Below are 17,406 nucleotides of genomic sequence, written 5' to 3'. Positions count from 1 at the left end.
TTTATATATATATATATATATATATATATATATATATATATATATATATATATATATATATATATATATATATATATAATTTTCAGAGTAAAACAGGTTTAAAAGACATTGAATAGCAAAAGGACTCTTAGTACTGTATCTCCAGCCAAGCCCCACCCCTTCTTGGCTGTATTTTTCACATACCTCTTTATAGATGTGCATACTGATAAATCATCTCAATAATGCAATCCAAGTCATTATTTTCTTACTATAACATCTCAAAAACCTTTGCAAATGCCTGTGATATTCTTTGAGTGCTGGATGCAGAAGCAGCTACCTCCTTTGTTATGTGTGTGTTATTGCTGTAGTGGATGGGGCTATGAGATATGCCCTTTTTTCGGTTTCATTCGGCTCCTATCGGTCTCACTCATCCATTGAAAGGTTTTCTTGGCTTTTTCCAGAGAAAAAACGACTCCAGACCTGTGCTTTACGTCTTTTTGATGATGTCAGACATGGTCCGGCATCGGACTGGAAAGGGAAAACTGTAATGTCGGACCTGGTCTGGCATAAGACCGCAAAGGGTTAAAATTTAAATAACTTTAAAACTACAAAACCAATAAATTCTAACCACCATACAAAATACGTAGTGTTCTATGAAATTGCCCCCTTACTTTCCAGACCGAAAGCTGCCAAATAACTTCTCAAGATCTTGCTGCCAAGAACTAACATCAATATTTTAATGATTGTGTTGTTGTTGTGACAAGACTGCTTTCTAACAGAAAGCTACTGGACTGAATAAAAGTGGATGTAATGGATGCAGGTTGGATCATAAGAAGGTAAAATAAGTACCGGCAGAATTTTATCTCTGCCTCTATGATATTAGGTAATTGAAGAAGCTATAATTAAAAAAAAAAAAAAAAAAAAAAACCCTCTGGGCTAAACAAAAGCTTTCTTCTCTTATGTAAGTACAGTAAAACTGGAATTATCTCGTCTCTGTTTTAGACAGATGGCAGCTGATTGCAGGTGCCTTTGTTTTTCACTTGAAAAAAGACAAAGAAAAACAAAATACTGTTCTGGTAAGAGCAGGTGTCTGTTTGTGTGTATGGGATCATATTCTAAAAGTGGTTGTAATTACTAAATTCAATAACATTTGACATCCTTAACAATCTCAGTACTAACAGCTGATGTCTCCTTTGTATGGCACATTGTTGAAAATGCATTTTTGAACAAACTACTGTAATGCCATTTGCCATTACTCAGCCGGAGATGCCAAAGTCATTTGACTACCAACAGTTAAGGTTGCCATCTATGTTTTCTCTGGATCTTTCTAGTTTTATGACATGTCAGGCTTTACACTTAAGTTATGGATGAATATATATATATATATATATATATATATATATATATATATATATATATATATATATATATATATATATATATATATATATATTTAACTGTACCATGCAGGTTTCCATGTGAAACTGGGCATGGATTTTCCTGTGTGTTTTGTCATGTACACAAGTAAATGAGATTTACCCTATCCCTCTCTTTAGCCATTTTTTTTTTCAGCCACAAACCTGATTTACCCGAGTAATTCTCCCAAAAGTGCATGCGCATCTCCATTTCTCATGTAAATTGACACGCATGGAAACCTGACGATTGTCATTATTATTCTCTAGTCCCTAACCATTACAAGTAAAGACTGAACATCAGCATTACCGCTCCACTTGGAAGATTACCGAACATATGGTTATAACAACAACATGCACAATACATAATAAACCACTGCTCTGTCACCAGTAGAATAACATTAACAATAATAATCACAATAACAAGCATTGAATTATTACAGTGAAAATAAAATTGTTTAAACTTTCATATTCTGTGCAAGTTACAAGCTTAACAGTGCCATTAATCAATAAAACAAACTTTTTTTTTACTTGTTATAAACAAAATAAAAATAAAATCATGTTAGTTCAACTCTGTGGAAGGGTGGTGGGTAATTCACTGACACAGGAGACAGACAGGTGAATTTGGCAACACCGCACAGGTGCCCAGTTTTATTTCAGGGTGCTGTTTTTTCTTTAGTCCCGCAGATGGCTCTGTGGGTCCGTGGTCTGATTTACCAACGATGGTAAACAGAACCACGGGCATACCAAGCGATGGTACACAATACCGGCGCCCTTACAGGTGCTTCGAAACAATAATTCAAAACAGAAGGCACAAAGAAACACGGAAAATAAAACAGTAACAAAAACTACAAAGAAAAAGGTGCTGCACTTTGCAGCGATATCCCGGTCGCCGCTGCCCGTGCGACCCGGATCACCGTCCTACACTGCCGGCTCACTAGCCTGCTCTGATATACTAATCAGGGGTCTGCCCAAGGGTTCCCCACCCTCACTGTCTCGCTCTGAACCTCTGTTTCTTTCTCTCCCACTGGTTCTTGGTCGTTGACCAGCGCTTCCGCACTCTCGGCGCGTTTAACAGGGCAGACCTGAGGAAACAACAGAGCATTCATTTACAGGGCTAACAATCTCCCAAGACGTGCCTCTCAGCCATTCAGAGAGGGGGAAAGTCCACACCCCCACTTTCCCACCTCCCTGTGTCACTGCCATGACTCATAGGCGGTTGTTGGACGACTGCCGCCCTCTTCCTGCAGCCTGTGAACACGCCAGCAGAGTCAGCACAGATCTCTCCCTGTTATAAACTCACTTAGTCTTCGTCATCCGAATGGCTATCGTAACATACAGCTGCAGTATTCTCCAGCCAGATTGTCTGAGACGCTGGCATTGAGCACAGAAAAGAATCCCAAATTTGCTGTTGTTTATGTTTCCTTTCATTCAATTTATGTTTAGCGCTTCCCCTCTGTTCTACAATTGTCTGTGAGCATAATCTACAGCCTTGCTGCATGAAGTACAAAACAGCACATTACCATCGACGTGAAATTCATCGTTGCCAAACTCATTGAACTGATTTTTAGGGGTGATTGTTATTGCTTTCGGCATCTTTGAACAGCTCTGGATACCGACTGAAGTAAACTGAAGCCTCATTCAGCTCTGAACTTGAACCGGAAACAGTTTTATTAGACAGATAAGTTTTCGTTGGTTGTGTTAATGTTTATAAATGGTACGTGTATTGATTTGGGTCTGCTTTGCGTTCATACATATGTAAAGGCCGGCCTTGGTCTGGGATTGCAGACTCTGGGCCGCATCGAAACAGCAGCCTAAAGGCCCACTGGATCAATAACTCATCCAAATTTAACAAGCGTCTAAACAAAAAAAAAAACATCATTGGCATTTACTGAAAAAACTCTGGGAAGACACGTGGATTCTTGCAGTTCCCTGAACAAAATGGAAAATCTAAATTTGTGTGTCGCCAAACAAAAATTACTTTATGATAAATCCAACAAAGATTACAAAGACTTAAAAAAGAAAAGAAAACATGGAAAGACATTACCACGGACTTGGTATGAATGATATGTGTTATAAAACATGAAATTATGAACTGATAGCATACATAAACATGTGGATTTTGTGCAGTATAGGTTAAGCATATACTTTTTATTTCAATTGTAGTCGAGGAAGTAAAGAAACGATAGCCTAACCTGGAGACACAAATCAGAGAAAGAAGCGTGACAGGGCAAGAGCGGTCAGGGCTTAACAGTCAGAAAAGAGGGGCAGTACATGAAAGTGGTGGAATTTCTGGCTCCATACACAGAGTAAAATGTCAATATGGTAAATTATTTTCGATAGTTCCTTGCTAGCTTCCCAACTTTTAGATCTATTTATTACAGGAGCATAACAACATTATTGTAGAAACGTAATAATAGCAAACTTCTTAGCTTCCATCAACGTTTGCCGCACAAAAGATTAATTCTCAAACTGAACGAAGTTGGGATTCAAGGAAACACATGTACATGGATTAGGGAGTGGTTAACATGTAGAAAATAGAAAGTACTGATTAGAGGAAAAATCTCAGAATGGAGTGTGGTAACCAGTGGTGTACCACAGGGATCAGTATTCGGTCCTCTGCTATTCCTAATCTACATTAATGATTTAGATTCTGGTATAGTAAGCAAACTTGTTAAATTTGCAGACGACACAAAAGTAGGAGGAGTGGCAAACACTGTTGCAGCAGCAAAGGTTATTCAAAATGATCTAGACAAGATTCAGAACTGGGCAGACACATGGCAAATGACATTTAATAGAGAAAAGTGTAAGGTACTGCACGTAGGAAATAAAAATGTACATTTTAAATATCATATGGGAGATACTGAAATTGGAGAAGGAATCTATGAAAAAGACCTAGGAGTTTTTGTTGACTCAGAAATGTCTTCATCTAGACAATGTGGGGAAGCTATAAAAAAGGCTAACAAGGTGCTCGGATACATTGTGAAAAGTGTTGAATTTAAATCAAGGGAAGTAATGTTAAAACTGTACAATGCACTAGTAAGACCTCATCTTGAATATTGTGTTCAGTTCTGGTCACCTCGCTATAAAAAAGATATTGCTGCTCTAGAAAGAGTGCAAAGAAGAGTGACCAGAATTATTCCGGGCTTAAAAGGCATGTCATATGCAGACAGGCTAAAAAATTGAATCTGTTCAGTCTTGAACAAAGACTACGTGGCGACCTGATTCAAGAATTCAGAATTCTAAAAGGTATTGACAATGTCGACCCAAGGGACTTTTTCAGCCTGAAAAAAGAAACAAGGACCAGGGGTCACAAATGGAGATTAGACAAAGGGGCATTCAGAACAGAAAATAGGAGACACTTTTTTACACAGAGAATTGTGAGGGTCTGGAATCAACTCCCCAGTAATGTTATTGAAGCTGACACCCTGGGATCCTTCAAGAAGCTGCTTGATGAGATTTTGGGATCAATAAACTACTAACAACCAAACGAGCAAGATGGGCCGAATGGCCTCCTCTCGTTTGTAAACTTTCTTATGTTCTTATGTTCTTATTAAGTTTATACTACATTTAAAAAATTTTTTGTGTTCAAAGTTATGTAAGAATTAACAACAAAATTGTATAAATTTTTTTGTTAAACTACTGAAACTAGGTATAGTTACTACAAAGCCTTTAAAGATATTAACGCAGCTAGTGTAAAATGGACTGATGCACGACTTTTTTTGATGACGGATGCTAAATGACGGAACGGATCCCGTGTGCAATGGTTAGGGTTAGGGTTAGGGTTAGGGTTAGGTAAATCTTAAATCTAGGCTGGACCTGGATTGCCTTTTCTTTTTCGGAATATTCACATATGAGAAAAGGCGGCCTTCAGGCAGCCCTAGGCCTCCTTATATCACAAGTGTGAATGGGATCAATGACTCATCAACATGGGTCTTTAAAGCACGTGTGGTTTAATCTCACTCAGGATGGCCGCCCCAACCAGACATGAGACTTAATGTCTGTGCCATCTTGAAGAGGGTTGTAGGAACAATTCAATAACTGACCATTTAGAGTTTATCTGGGTTGATTAGTTCTCTTATTAAAAATATTTAATTGATGTGTTACAAGTTGCAAGATCAAGGATTTACTATGAACACACACACACACTAGACATGAGGAATACTTAATCAATTGTAACATTTTAATAAGTATACAAATATTTAACAAAAAGAGAAATCAGAGAAGTCAGAAAGTAAATCTCTTAGGGCAGAATTTTCAAAAACCAGTGTTACTGTATTGAACTCATGGTATAGTAACACAAGCTTTATTAGCAAATGATTTTCAAATGAAAAGTACTAATTAAATCAATCTGCTAATGCTTGAAATGGAGTCGATGAGATTGTTAATGAACGCATTTCTCGTTGAACAGCTTTATTGTCGCAGGTCACGTACAACACTTCCTGTCTCAACGACTAGATAAGGGGAACTCATTTATCAAAATTCATGTTAACGAGATCAAGAAAAATGAATGGAAGCATAATTTGTTGTTATGGAAACTACTAACATACAGGGAGATGGCTCTCCCACCAGTGAGCAGAAGCCACATGGAAATAAAAAATAATGGAAATGTCTATGTTGTGTATAATTTGTAAACTTGATTTCAAATTGTGGATTTTTGTCATGCAGAATGTGCATTTATTTTGATAACTTCACATATAAAATGCTTATTCATGATATCTGGCGTGTGGGTACAAATCGGAAAGTACATATATACAGTACTCTGCAAAAGTTTTAGGCAGGTGTGAAAAAATTCTGTAAAGTAAGAATGCTTTAAAAAATAGACATGTTAATAGATTATATTTATCAATTAACTAAATGCAAAGTGAGTGAACAGAAGAAAAATCTAAATCTAATCCATATTTGGTGTGACCACCCTTTGCCTTCAAAACAGCATCATTTCTTCTAGGTACACTTGCACAAAGTCAGGGATTTTGTAGGCATATAGTCAGGTGTATGATTAAACAATTATACCAAACATGTGCTAATGATCATCAATTCAATATGTAGGTTGAAACACAATCATTAACTGAAACAGAAACAGCTGTGTAGGAGGAATAAAACTGGGTGAGGAACAGCCAAACTCAGCTAACAAGGTGAGGTTGTTGAAGACAGTTTACTGTCAAAAGTCCTACACCATGGCAAGACTGAGCACAGCAACAAGACACAAGGTAGTTATACTGCATCAGCAAGGTCTCTCCCAGGCCGAAATTTCAAGGCAGACAGGAGTTTCCAGATGAGCTGTCCAAGCTCTTTTGAAGAAGCACAAAGAAACGGGCAACGTTGAGGACTGTAGACGCAGTGGTCGGCCAAGGAAACTTACTGCAGCAGATGAAAGACACATCCCTTCACAATAGGAAGATGTCCAGCAGTGCCATCAGCTCAGAATTGGCAGAAAACAGTGGGACCCTGGTATACCCATCTACTGTCCGGAGAAGTCTGGTCAGAAGTGGCATTCATGGAAGACTTGCAGCCAAAAAGCCATTCCTCTGACATGGAAACAAGGCCAAGCGACTCAACTATGCACAAAAACACAGGAACTGGGGTGCAGAAAAATGGCAGCAGGTGCTCTGGACTGATGAGTCAAAATTTGAAATATTTGGCTGCAGCAGAAGGCAGTTTGTTTGCCGAAGGGCTGGAGAGCAGTACATGAATGAGTGTCTGCAGGCAACAGTGAAGCATGGTGGAGGTTCCTTGCAAGTTTGGGGCTGCATTTCTGCAAATGGAGTTGGGGATTTGGTCAGAATTAATGGTCTTCTCAATGCTGAGAAGTACAGGCAGATACTTCCATCATGCAATACCATCAGGGAGGCATCTGATTGGCCCCAAATTTATTCTGCAGCATGACAACGACCCCAAACATACAGCGAAAGTCATTAAGAACTATCTTCAGCATAAAGAAGAACAAGGAGTCCTGGAAGTGATGGGTATGGCCCCCACAGAGCCCTGATCTCAACATCATCGAGCCTGTCTGGCATTACGTGAAGGGAGAGAAGCAACTGAGGCTGCCTAAATCCACAGAAGAACTGTGGTTAGTTCTCCAAGATGTATGGACCAACCTACTTGCCGAGTTCTTTCAAAAACTGTATGCCTAGAAGAATTGATGCTGATTTGAAAGCAAAGGGTGGTCACACCAACTGTTGATTTGATGTAGATTTTTCTTCTGTTCACTCACTTTGCATTTTGTTAATTGATAAATATAAACTATTAACATGTTTATTTTTGAAAGCATTCTTACTTTACAGCATTTTTTCACACCTGCCTAAAACTTTTGCACAGTACTATATATATATATATATATATATATATATATATATATATATATATATATATATATATATAAAACCCCATTAGTGAGTTACCTTCATTCGGGGGGATATTTTGCCACAGCTTACTATATACTACTCTTTTAAAGTGCATTTTGCAATCTTTTTTGGTTAAAAAGAAAAAAATACCACAACCCATCTATGTATAATGGTTGTAGTATATTTTCTTATGAGATCTACTTTTTTAGTATGTACGATTGTAGGCTGTACATAAATACAGTACACCCTCACAATAACGCCTTTCATTACAATGAACCTTCGGTTATAACAAACCTGGCTGCTGGACCCCAAATTAATAAAAATAAAAAAGATAATGCAAACACACACTGTCAACATCCCGACCTGTAGGCATGGGATGCCAACTCCGCAGTGACGTGAAACGCGTGGTGTGTAACTATCGTTTTGAAAAAAAGGCATAATGCTGGCATATCTATCGTGAATATAGGGTGTCAAAAAGCACACTGGTTACAAATGGTTAAAATAAGTGAATAAATCAAATTCATAACCACAAGTATAGAAAAGGCAAACCTATTTTCTTAAGTACAAATATTGAATTATTGAGGTAGTCTATCAGAAAATAACCTTGTTCTTGTGCACCTTGTATTGTCGGTGTCACAGGCGTGGTCTGTTAAATGCATGTTTCAAGGTGAGTTATATACTCTTTTTTAATTAAAACACTCTTTTTCCAATTGCAAATTAACTCCTGATAAATTATGACAATTAGCACTGATTTGCTTTTAAATTCCCATGCAAACAAAAGAATTTGTCGCAAAAAGCACATTAAGATATTAACATTGTTTCATAAATCAACATAATTTCAGAAATCACATTAGCATGATCATTTAATAACGAAATAGGCACAACGACCACTTGAAATGCCAAATTCAATGCTACACACCGACTTCTTGATCAACACTGGAGTTATCATTTATCAAATCCTGCTCTTGGTCTCTAAGCTCTGCCAACTCAAAAATAATAACACGAACAAATAATATGGCAAAGTGGCAGAACATCTTGGATGTACCAGAGCATGGACGTTGATAGTCTGATAATCCAGAAACTAACTACAGGATGTTTAAAAATAAAAATTAGGTTCTAATGAACTCCAAATGAATGCAATCCCCATGTGTGATACATTGTGATAAATTATATAATTAAATGTAATTACGTTTCATTATATATTATACATCAAACAAATAAAATAAGTCTTTAATTTGGAGAAGGCATTACTAATAGCAACATGTCGTCAAACAGAGAGTAGCAAGGAGCAGGAAGCGCAGCCAGCTCTGGGATACAAGAACACGACCATACACACCCACGTACACACACGAACTAAATTGAAATGGTGCAGACAATCTTAGAATTTATCACATTACTCTTATTAATGGTATATAAATTAAGGATATAGCAAGTTTACTTTTAAAATAAATTCTTCATAAAACAATATGCGGTAGATTACATATAGTTCAGCAAGTTTCACTAAAAGTTATTTCACACTCAAAGTGTGCAAATTAATTAATTAATTAAGTTCCTCGAAAGGAAAATGCAACTGGAATTATACTCAGAGGATCCTTGAAGCTTAGACTTTTGGTCAGCTGGTTTGGAAACTTAATCTGTTGAAGTGTCCAGTACAAAAGGCTCTCCTCTCAGCAACAAAGTCTTCAATTCTCGATAGAATCAACAAACAGCTGCAACAAAGTCTTCAGTCCTCAAATAGGATCCACAACAGCGCCCGTCCGCTCTGTCCTCTTCGCTGAATCTTTAGCTGCACAGGTATCAGGGCACAGTTTATTTTTGGATACTGTGGCTGTGAAAACAGAAGACCCAACTTGTTTGTCTGATCAAAGTCTCTGTAGGTTTTAAGGCAGTTCTCCAGCAGGACCTCTCCATCTCGTCGCTTGTGGTTGTTGACTTGCTTGCAGCTTGCTTTCTCTTCTTGGATCCGAGTCCCGGAGTTGCAGCTTTGCTTGGCAGAGTGACAGCACCTTGTTTAGCATGCGATGTGGAGCTCCTAATGTTTAGTTTTGCTTGGATACTTGTTGTCTTTTCACTCTGCTGAGTAGCTACTTTCATGAGGTCACTTGTGTACCTTGCTTTATTAACTCCCAGATCTATAAGATCTGTCTTTTGATAACTTCCTTTCATCCAATGGCTTGTTGTTGCAGTTGGGAATTGTTGGCATGTATATTTTATGTCTTCCTTGCACCAAACTGCTTGTGTTTGCAGTTTTAAGGTCTTGTCGCTATCCTTTCAGCCTCACCCAGTCCAGATGCCCCCATAGCCCTGGTCATCTTCAGTTCACTGTTTCTGCCAGGATAAAGGGGCCCTTTTCTCAAGACACAGCAGTTTCTTAAGACACAGCAGTTTCATTAATTAATCCAGTTATAATAACATATTGAGGGAATATGTCCCACAGGGTGGGAGTTAGCGTACACCGCGAGAGGCCACACTTCGCTCCTGAACAAGGCAAAATGCTTTGCCCTGTCACAGCGTTCATTTATAATGAGTGGTAATTCCAGGTGCGTGATAATTGCAGAGATTTCCCCAGAGATGCAGGAAATAAAAGGCCCTAACAGTGCAAGTCTGTAAGTGGCTTTTTGTGAAAGGTGAAGGTGGCTTACATTGGCAAAATGACCAACAGACACAGGCCTCAGGAGGAGACTGGCAGAGCTTGAAATTCTACTGGAGGAGGTTGTCTCAAATTATAATACCTTTGTTTGCTACAGCTTCCTCCAAAACTGCTGCTTCCAGAAAGCAATATAGGCAGGAATATAAGAGAAGGTCAATGCCCTGGGCCACAGCCAAAGGCCCATAGACATGCTAAAAAAAATGGACTAAGCTTAAAAGAAAAACTAAAGAGACACTTGCTTAGAACTAGTCTGGGGATACAGGCACAGGAGGAGGACCATCAGGACAAATGGAATTGACCAGTCTGGAAAGGACAATTGAAAGGCTCCTCTCCCCAGGACAAGTTCCACAACCTACAGGTAAATTACATAAATGACACAAACCACTTAACTGTTTTTCTAAAGTGTATTTCATAACATCTTAATGTAAAATTGCAATCTTACTGAAGAATTAAAAGGTATCTTTTAACAACTCAATTATTGTACCAATGTAATAGTATAAAAACAAGTCTAAGAAATTATAATATTTATTGATGTTTATAGCTGTTGTTAGGCCATTCAAACTTAATATAACCTGTTGTTTAGAGGAAATGTTCACTGCTCTATATTAACACATTATGCATGCAAGTAAGTTAATAACATAACATAGTTATTAGACTTATAGATACATAAAAATGTACAGTGGCTCTCAAAAGTATTCACCCCCCCCTTGGACTTTTCCACATTTTATTGTCTTACAATATGGAATCAAAATGGATTTAATTAGGAGTTTTTGCCACTGATCAACAAAAAAAGTCCATAATGTCAAAGTGAAAAATAAAATCTGTAAATTGTTCTAAATTAATTACAAATTTAAAACAGAAAATAATTGATTGCATAAGTATTCACCCCCTTTGCTATGACTCACCTAAATAAGCTCTGGTGCAACCAATTAAGGTGATTCACATGACTTCAGGTTAAATACACCTGTCTCCGGGAGGTCCCACAGTTGGTTAGTACATTTCCTAACAAAAACTATATCATGAAGACGAAGGAACATTCAAAGCAAATCCGGAATAAGGTTCTTCAAAAGCACCAATCAGGGGAAGGATATAAAAACATTTCCAAGGCATTGAATATCCCCTGGAGCACAGTAAAGTCCATTATTAAGAAATGGAGAGAATATGGCACAACTGTGAATCTGTCTAGAACAGACCATCCTGAGAAAATGAGTATCCGGGTGAGAAGGGCGCTAGTCAGGGATGCCACCATATCAAATGGAAATCAACAGAGAGCAGCAGTAATCACAGTCCTGAATTCCACACTTACTGGAGTAAGGACCTTATTGGACTAAGGGCGGTGCTTCAGTGACAACCACAGCTGCACAGCCAACATCTTCAACTACAAATGTCAGTTTTCCATGCACATGCAGTATTGTTTTGTGAAGACAGAGAGGAGGGATGTCCTATCGATCACAGGAGGATGCTCCTGGAAGAAAGTCCAGATGAAATAAATAATAAGCAGATGCTGCACTATGTATAGAAGTTTTTTTCTATAGTGTTTATATAATCTTAATTTGTCATAGCATGTGTGTACATGTTAAAAAAACAAAAACAAAAACAAAAAACAATTGTTGAATAACTATTGCAATGGAGAAGGCAAAATGTGCCTTGATTTTTTTTTTTTTTTAATTGAGAACCACTATACTCATTATATATGTTGGCCATGTGACCCTTTAAAGCATACTATATAAAATAAAAGTTTTTTTTTTTTTTTATTGTACTTACACGAGAAATATTGATTGATAATATGTAGCCTCACTTCTCTTCCCTTTCCTGTATTTTCACCCAGAAGAGCAGGCTCCATAGGTGGATCAGGGTAAAGGTTGTGTAACATGTCTCCTGATAAACCATTGTTCATAGCTAAGTTGTGCAAAATGGAGCATGCAACAATGATCTGACTTTTTGTTGCACTGTACTGTCGCACAACCACCTGATTTGTCTAGACATCTGAATTGAATTTTTAACAATCCAGATCTCAATGATGGAAAGTGTAGACGTGTGTGCTATATTATACTGGAGCTCTGTGACTGCTAGGATCAACCACAAGGGTAAAAGCCCTTAGCCCATAGCAAGCATCACCTAATTAACAAGTAAACAAGATTGTTATTGCAAAGTTACAACAAGGTATTTTCCGGTCTCAAAATCATCAAACAGATCACTGTGTCTCAATATATAATTGCCGTGGGGCACTGCCAGGATACCTGTCAACCACATTCAGGATTCTCATTTGAGAGTCAAACACCATTTGTATATTCAGGGAATGAAAATGCTTCCTATTCCAGAAAATATGCTTCACTTGGTGGTGTCAGTGCTACATGAGCTCAATCAATAGCATCCATCATATTGGGGAAGCCAGCTACCTAGTAGAAGCCCATTTTCAAGCCCTGTATGAAATTTACTATAATTCCCTGTGAGCTTCAGCAGGGCATGCTGTAATTAAAAAAAACACAGGATTAAGGGCCTTTTCTTGTAAAGCTCCTACATTATGGAATGCTTTGCTTCTACTGTCAGGGAAGCTGGGTCTCTTACTGTTAAGTCAAGACTGAAAACATATCTTTTTTTTAATTCTAATGTTATTACATTTTTGTTTTCAAATTTTGTTATTGCTTTATTGATGCAAACTATTTTTATTTTTTTTTTTACAATTAAAACCACATGTTTTAAATCTCTTTTTAATTGCCATTTTCAAAATATTCTTTATTAAATGCAATGGTCTAATTGTTGGCAGTTTAGTGTATGTGGCACGCCTTGGAATCCTTATACTAATGTATTTTATTGTGATTTTTTTTTTAATGCTATTTATTGTACAGTGATTTGAGATTTTTGTATGAACGGTGTTAGATAAATAACATTTGATTTAATTTTAATTTCATTTCATTTTCGGCAGCTCTTTGGAGCCTAACCATACAAACTCTGTATCGAAGTAATGCATATGTGATGCCAAATAGTTTTCAGCCAGAAAAAGTGCTTAACGCCTAGGTTCCGCCAGCACTTATTAGCGATAACTTTAAAGTGCAAACTAAAATGAATCCCCTTTAGTAAATACCATGTGAATACAGTTCATCTGATTAGTCTGAGCTGGATGCATCATTTAAATACATTGTCACAATAAATCACATATTCATTCTGATTACCATAGTGTGAAACACTAAATTTAACGTGTGCCAATTTGTGTGCCTGTTACTACTACTACTACTACTAATAATAATAATATAATAATAATAATAATAATAATAATAATAATAATAATCCTTCAAATGTATAATTTAAGGGACACCATTTAGGAAGAAAATAAATGTAACTCCCCTTACCCTCACACCACTACTGAAGATATTTATATATTTTTTTCTGTTTTCTTTCAGATGAAAATCTTTGACAAAAATAAGGATGGACGCTTGGACTTAAATGATTTAGCAAAGTAGGTATCCTAAAAAAACATATTTCATATACATATTTTGTAAAAGACTATAATACTGTTTGTGTCTTTCTTGTTCAAGAATACTGGCTCTGCAAGAAAACTTCCTCCTGCAGTTTAAAATGGATGTAAGTGTGTAATTTCACTAAGAGGCAGGCATATTTACATAACAATCACCAATAGCAGCAACTTAGTGGACTTGTTTTTGTTTATGCATTTCAGGCCTGCAGTAAGGGGGATCGGAAACGGGACTTTGAGAAAATTTTTGCGCACTATGATGTTGTAAGTATTAAATAAATACATCTTTTGGATTGCATCACACTGCAGACAGGTGTAGCTACATGCCCAAGCTCATGGGATGGAACCATATGGGAGAATGTTCCAATTAAGAATTATGGTTGTTGTGATGTACTGAAATATGACAATGGCTGTGGGTGTTATGAGGCACAAAGATGTATAGAGGGATGAGTTAGCATATGGGACCATGCATTTCTTTCTTCATGGCTTGGTTTCCAGTAGCTTCTGATGGATGTCACCCGTTATGGACATTATGTATTATGTTTTAAGTTCATCTTTGGCAAGAATATGAAAAGCAGTAATGTCAGATCTCATCGAATGATTTGTATATCTATTTGGTAGTCATATCACTTCGCTCAGCTTCAACATCATTGAATCAAGGTAATTCATATCTGTCACAGCATGGCTGAGAGGTGTGGTATGACATGAGCGACCTGGAAGCAGTACAAAAACACCAGGGGGTGAGCAAAACTGTATGGATGTGCAATGTATTTATGAAGCAAATCAAAAGCAACAAAATAAAGACTTTTACTGAAAGTACAGGACAAGTGGCTTATTAAAGTCTTCATACATCATTATTTGATTTCTTTCTTTCACTGCGGGAGCTATGATTTTTATTCTTAGTGTTGCATCTTTTTCCTGACATCTATTTTTGAAAACCCAACAGGTGTAGTACATGCTTTATTGTAAGGGGAGGGGTGCACTGAGCCTCTGTTTTTTTAATTTCCCCATCCCTTTTGTTTCTATTTATGCTTTAGTAACTTTGCCTGGGGGTTGTGTAGGGTTGTTGACTGCAGTTCTGCTTGCAAGTTGCAACCTTGGGCTGTGTACATTCGGTCCAATTGTTTTTTCTTTTATAAAAGGGAATTGAAAAACTGGAAAACAACTAATTTATTGTTTTAGCTTTGTGAGCAGAAAAATAAATAAAAAACACTACGTTGTTTTCCGATTTTATAGAATTATATGTGATGTTTCACCATCAGATTTGTGTAGGATGTTAAGAATTTTTACATACATGTCATTCTTTATATTGTATGTATTTATTTTCTGTTGCCAAACCATATGCCATTCTATATAACGCTGCCTGCACAGATTGCAGGTGATAACTGATTGAAAGCCCTATCATATTTTAACTTACGATCTCACAATATAGAATCGAGTCCCTGGTTGTTGTCTGAGCAGAAAAAATTCTCATTGAGCTCAAATGAGTTATGTGTATATGGACTAGTAATGCTGGAAGCAAGGGAGGGACTTGTGGTATACAAATTCGGTTCCCATTCTGGGAAGTCCGTTGCTCCGCTATGTAGTTGTGGCATTCACAGTCATTTTAATTGTTTTTTATTTTATTTATTTATTTAATTTAAAATGAGTTAAATATTCACCTATTTAGCAATCTCTTTTTGGGGATGTTAATTTGAATGGTTTCTTCAGCCATCAGTTCTCGATTCTACACTTACCAGCAGACCAGTTTGTAAATAATCGAACTCGCCAACAGCAGTGTCCTGCTTTTCCAGCATTGACGCTCAATGAGAAATTCTCAGTGAGAAATACTACAGTGAAAAGAATGTGCCAAAATAGAAAAAATAAATAAATAAATAAATTAATGTAATGTGTTTCGATTTTTATTTCTGCATTTATTTATTTATGTTGTTATTTATTAATTTATTAATTTTGGCACAAATTATGCTCCATAACAGTATCAGGTTGAGGTGCGGTGGTAGTGCAGGTGCTCCGTGGGGCTGTATCGGGTTGAGGTGGGGTGGTAGTGCAGGTGCTCCGTGGAGCTGTATCGGGTTGAGGTGGGGTGGTAGTGCAGGTGCTCCGTGGGGATGTATCGGGTTGAGGTGGGGTGGTAGTGCAGGTGCTCCGTGGGGCTGTATCGGGTTGAGGTGGGGTGGTAGTGCAGGTGCTCCGTGGGGCTGTATCAGGTTGAGGTGGGGTGGTAGTGCAGGTGCTCCGTGGTGCTGTATCAGGTTGAGGTGGGGTGGTAGTGCAGGTGCTCCGTGGGGCTGTATCGGGTTGAGGTGGGGTGGTAGTGCAGGTGCTCCGTGGGGGTGTATCGGGTTGAGGTGGGGTGGTAGTGCAGGTGCTCCGTGGGGGTGTATCAGGTTGAGGTGGGGGGTAGTATCAGGTTGAGGTGGGGTGGTAGTGCAGGTGCTCTGTGGTTCTGTATCAGGTTGAGGTGGGGTGGTAGTGCAGGTGCTCCGTGGGGGTGTATCAGGTTGAGGTGGGGTGGTAGTGGGTTGAGGTGGGGTGGTGGTGCAGGTGCTCCGTGGGGCTGTATCGGGTTGCAGGTGGTGGCTGTGTCGGGTTGAGGTGGGGTGGTAGTGCAGGTGCTCCGTGGTGCTGTATCAGGTTGAGGTGTGGTGGTAGTGCAGGTGCTCCGTGGGGCTGTATCGGGTTGAGGTGGGGTGGTAGTGCAGGTGCTCCGTGGGGCTGTATCGGGTTGAGGTGGGGTGGTAGTGCAGGTGCTCCGTGGGGCTGTATCGGGTTGAGGTGGGGTGGTAGTGCAGCTGTATCAGGTGGGGTGGTAGTGCAGGTGCTCCGTGGGGCTGTATCGGGTTGAGGTGGGGTGGTAGTGCAGGTGCTCCGTGGGGCTGTATCGGGTTGAGGTGGGGTGGTAGTGCAGGTGCTCTGTGATGCTGTATCGGGTTGAGGTGGGGTGGTAGTACCCTGGCTTCGTGGGGCTGTTTCAGGTTGAGGTGGGGTGGTAGTGCATGTCCTTAATAGAGCTCATTATCTGTTTCTTTCAGAACTGCATATTTGAGACCTTTATAAAATGGAAGTACAAAGCAAGAATTATTTTGTGAGCTACAACCGCTTAGTAAAAATATACAATAATGATCATAAATCTAACATTCTTTCTTATGTTTTAAGAGTAAGACAGGGGCTTTAGAAGGGCCAGAAGTAGATGGATTTGTTAAAGACATGATGGAATTAGTAAAGGTAAGTAAAATGTTTTAGTTCCTGGTACACGACACACCAGAAAGAGCTATAACCAAAGAAAAGCAAAATGATCGAGGATGATGCATTTTTTAAATGTAGATTAGGGGGAATGTACTAGTCATCCACAGGTACATCTCTGTCACTTTACAGACTTCTCATATCTCTCAAATAGTTATCCTAAAGCCATTATTGGAGAAACAAATGAAACATTTTTTCAGAGGAAGCATATTTTAATTCAGAACCTTGAGCAGAAAAACAGAAATACTGGCATTAAGGGGCAAGGTGGGGTGGTGGGTTAATATGCTATAACTGTCTTTTAATCTA

At 38.4% G+C, this 17,406-nt stretch overlaps 1 protein-coding gene across 2 annotated transcripts in view; it reads left to right on the top strand.

Annotated features, from left to right (window-relative positions):
- The window catches only part of scgn (secretagogin, EF-hand calcium binding protein), a 69,206-nt gene that overhangs the window by 46,681 nt on the left and 5,119 nt on the right, over positions 1–17,406 (top strand). For both annotated transcript variants that reach the window (XM_041248063.1, XM_041248062.1), the window contains 4 exons: positions 13,787–13,842; positions 13,922–13,967; positions 14,062–14,121; positions 17,014–17,082. In XM_041248063.1, coding sequence (XP_041103997.1) covers positions 13,787–13,842; positions 13,922–13,967; positions 14,062–14,121; positions 17,014–17,082 — 231 coding nt within the window. The remainder of the gene's footprint in view (positions 1–13,786; positions 13,843–13,921; positions 13,968–14,061; positions 14,122–17,013; positions 17,083–17,406) is intronic.

The sequence above is a fragment of the Polyodon spathula genome, chromosome 4 (genome assembly GCF_017654505.1).
Source record: "Polyodon spathula isolate WHYD16114869_AA chromosome 4, ASM1765450v1, whole genome shotgun sequence".
Lineage (NCBI taxonomy): Eukaryota > Metazoa > Chordata > Actinopteri > Acipenseriformes > Polyodontidae > Polyodon > Polyodon spathula.
The sequence above is the reverse complement of the archived record's forward strand: the minus strand, read 5'-3'. Positions and strand labels throughout refer to the sequence as shown.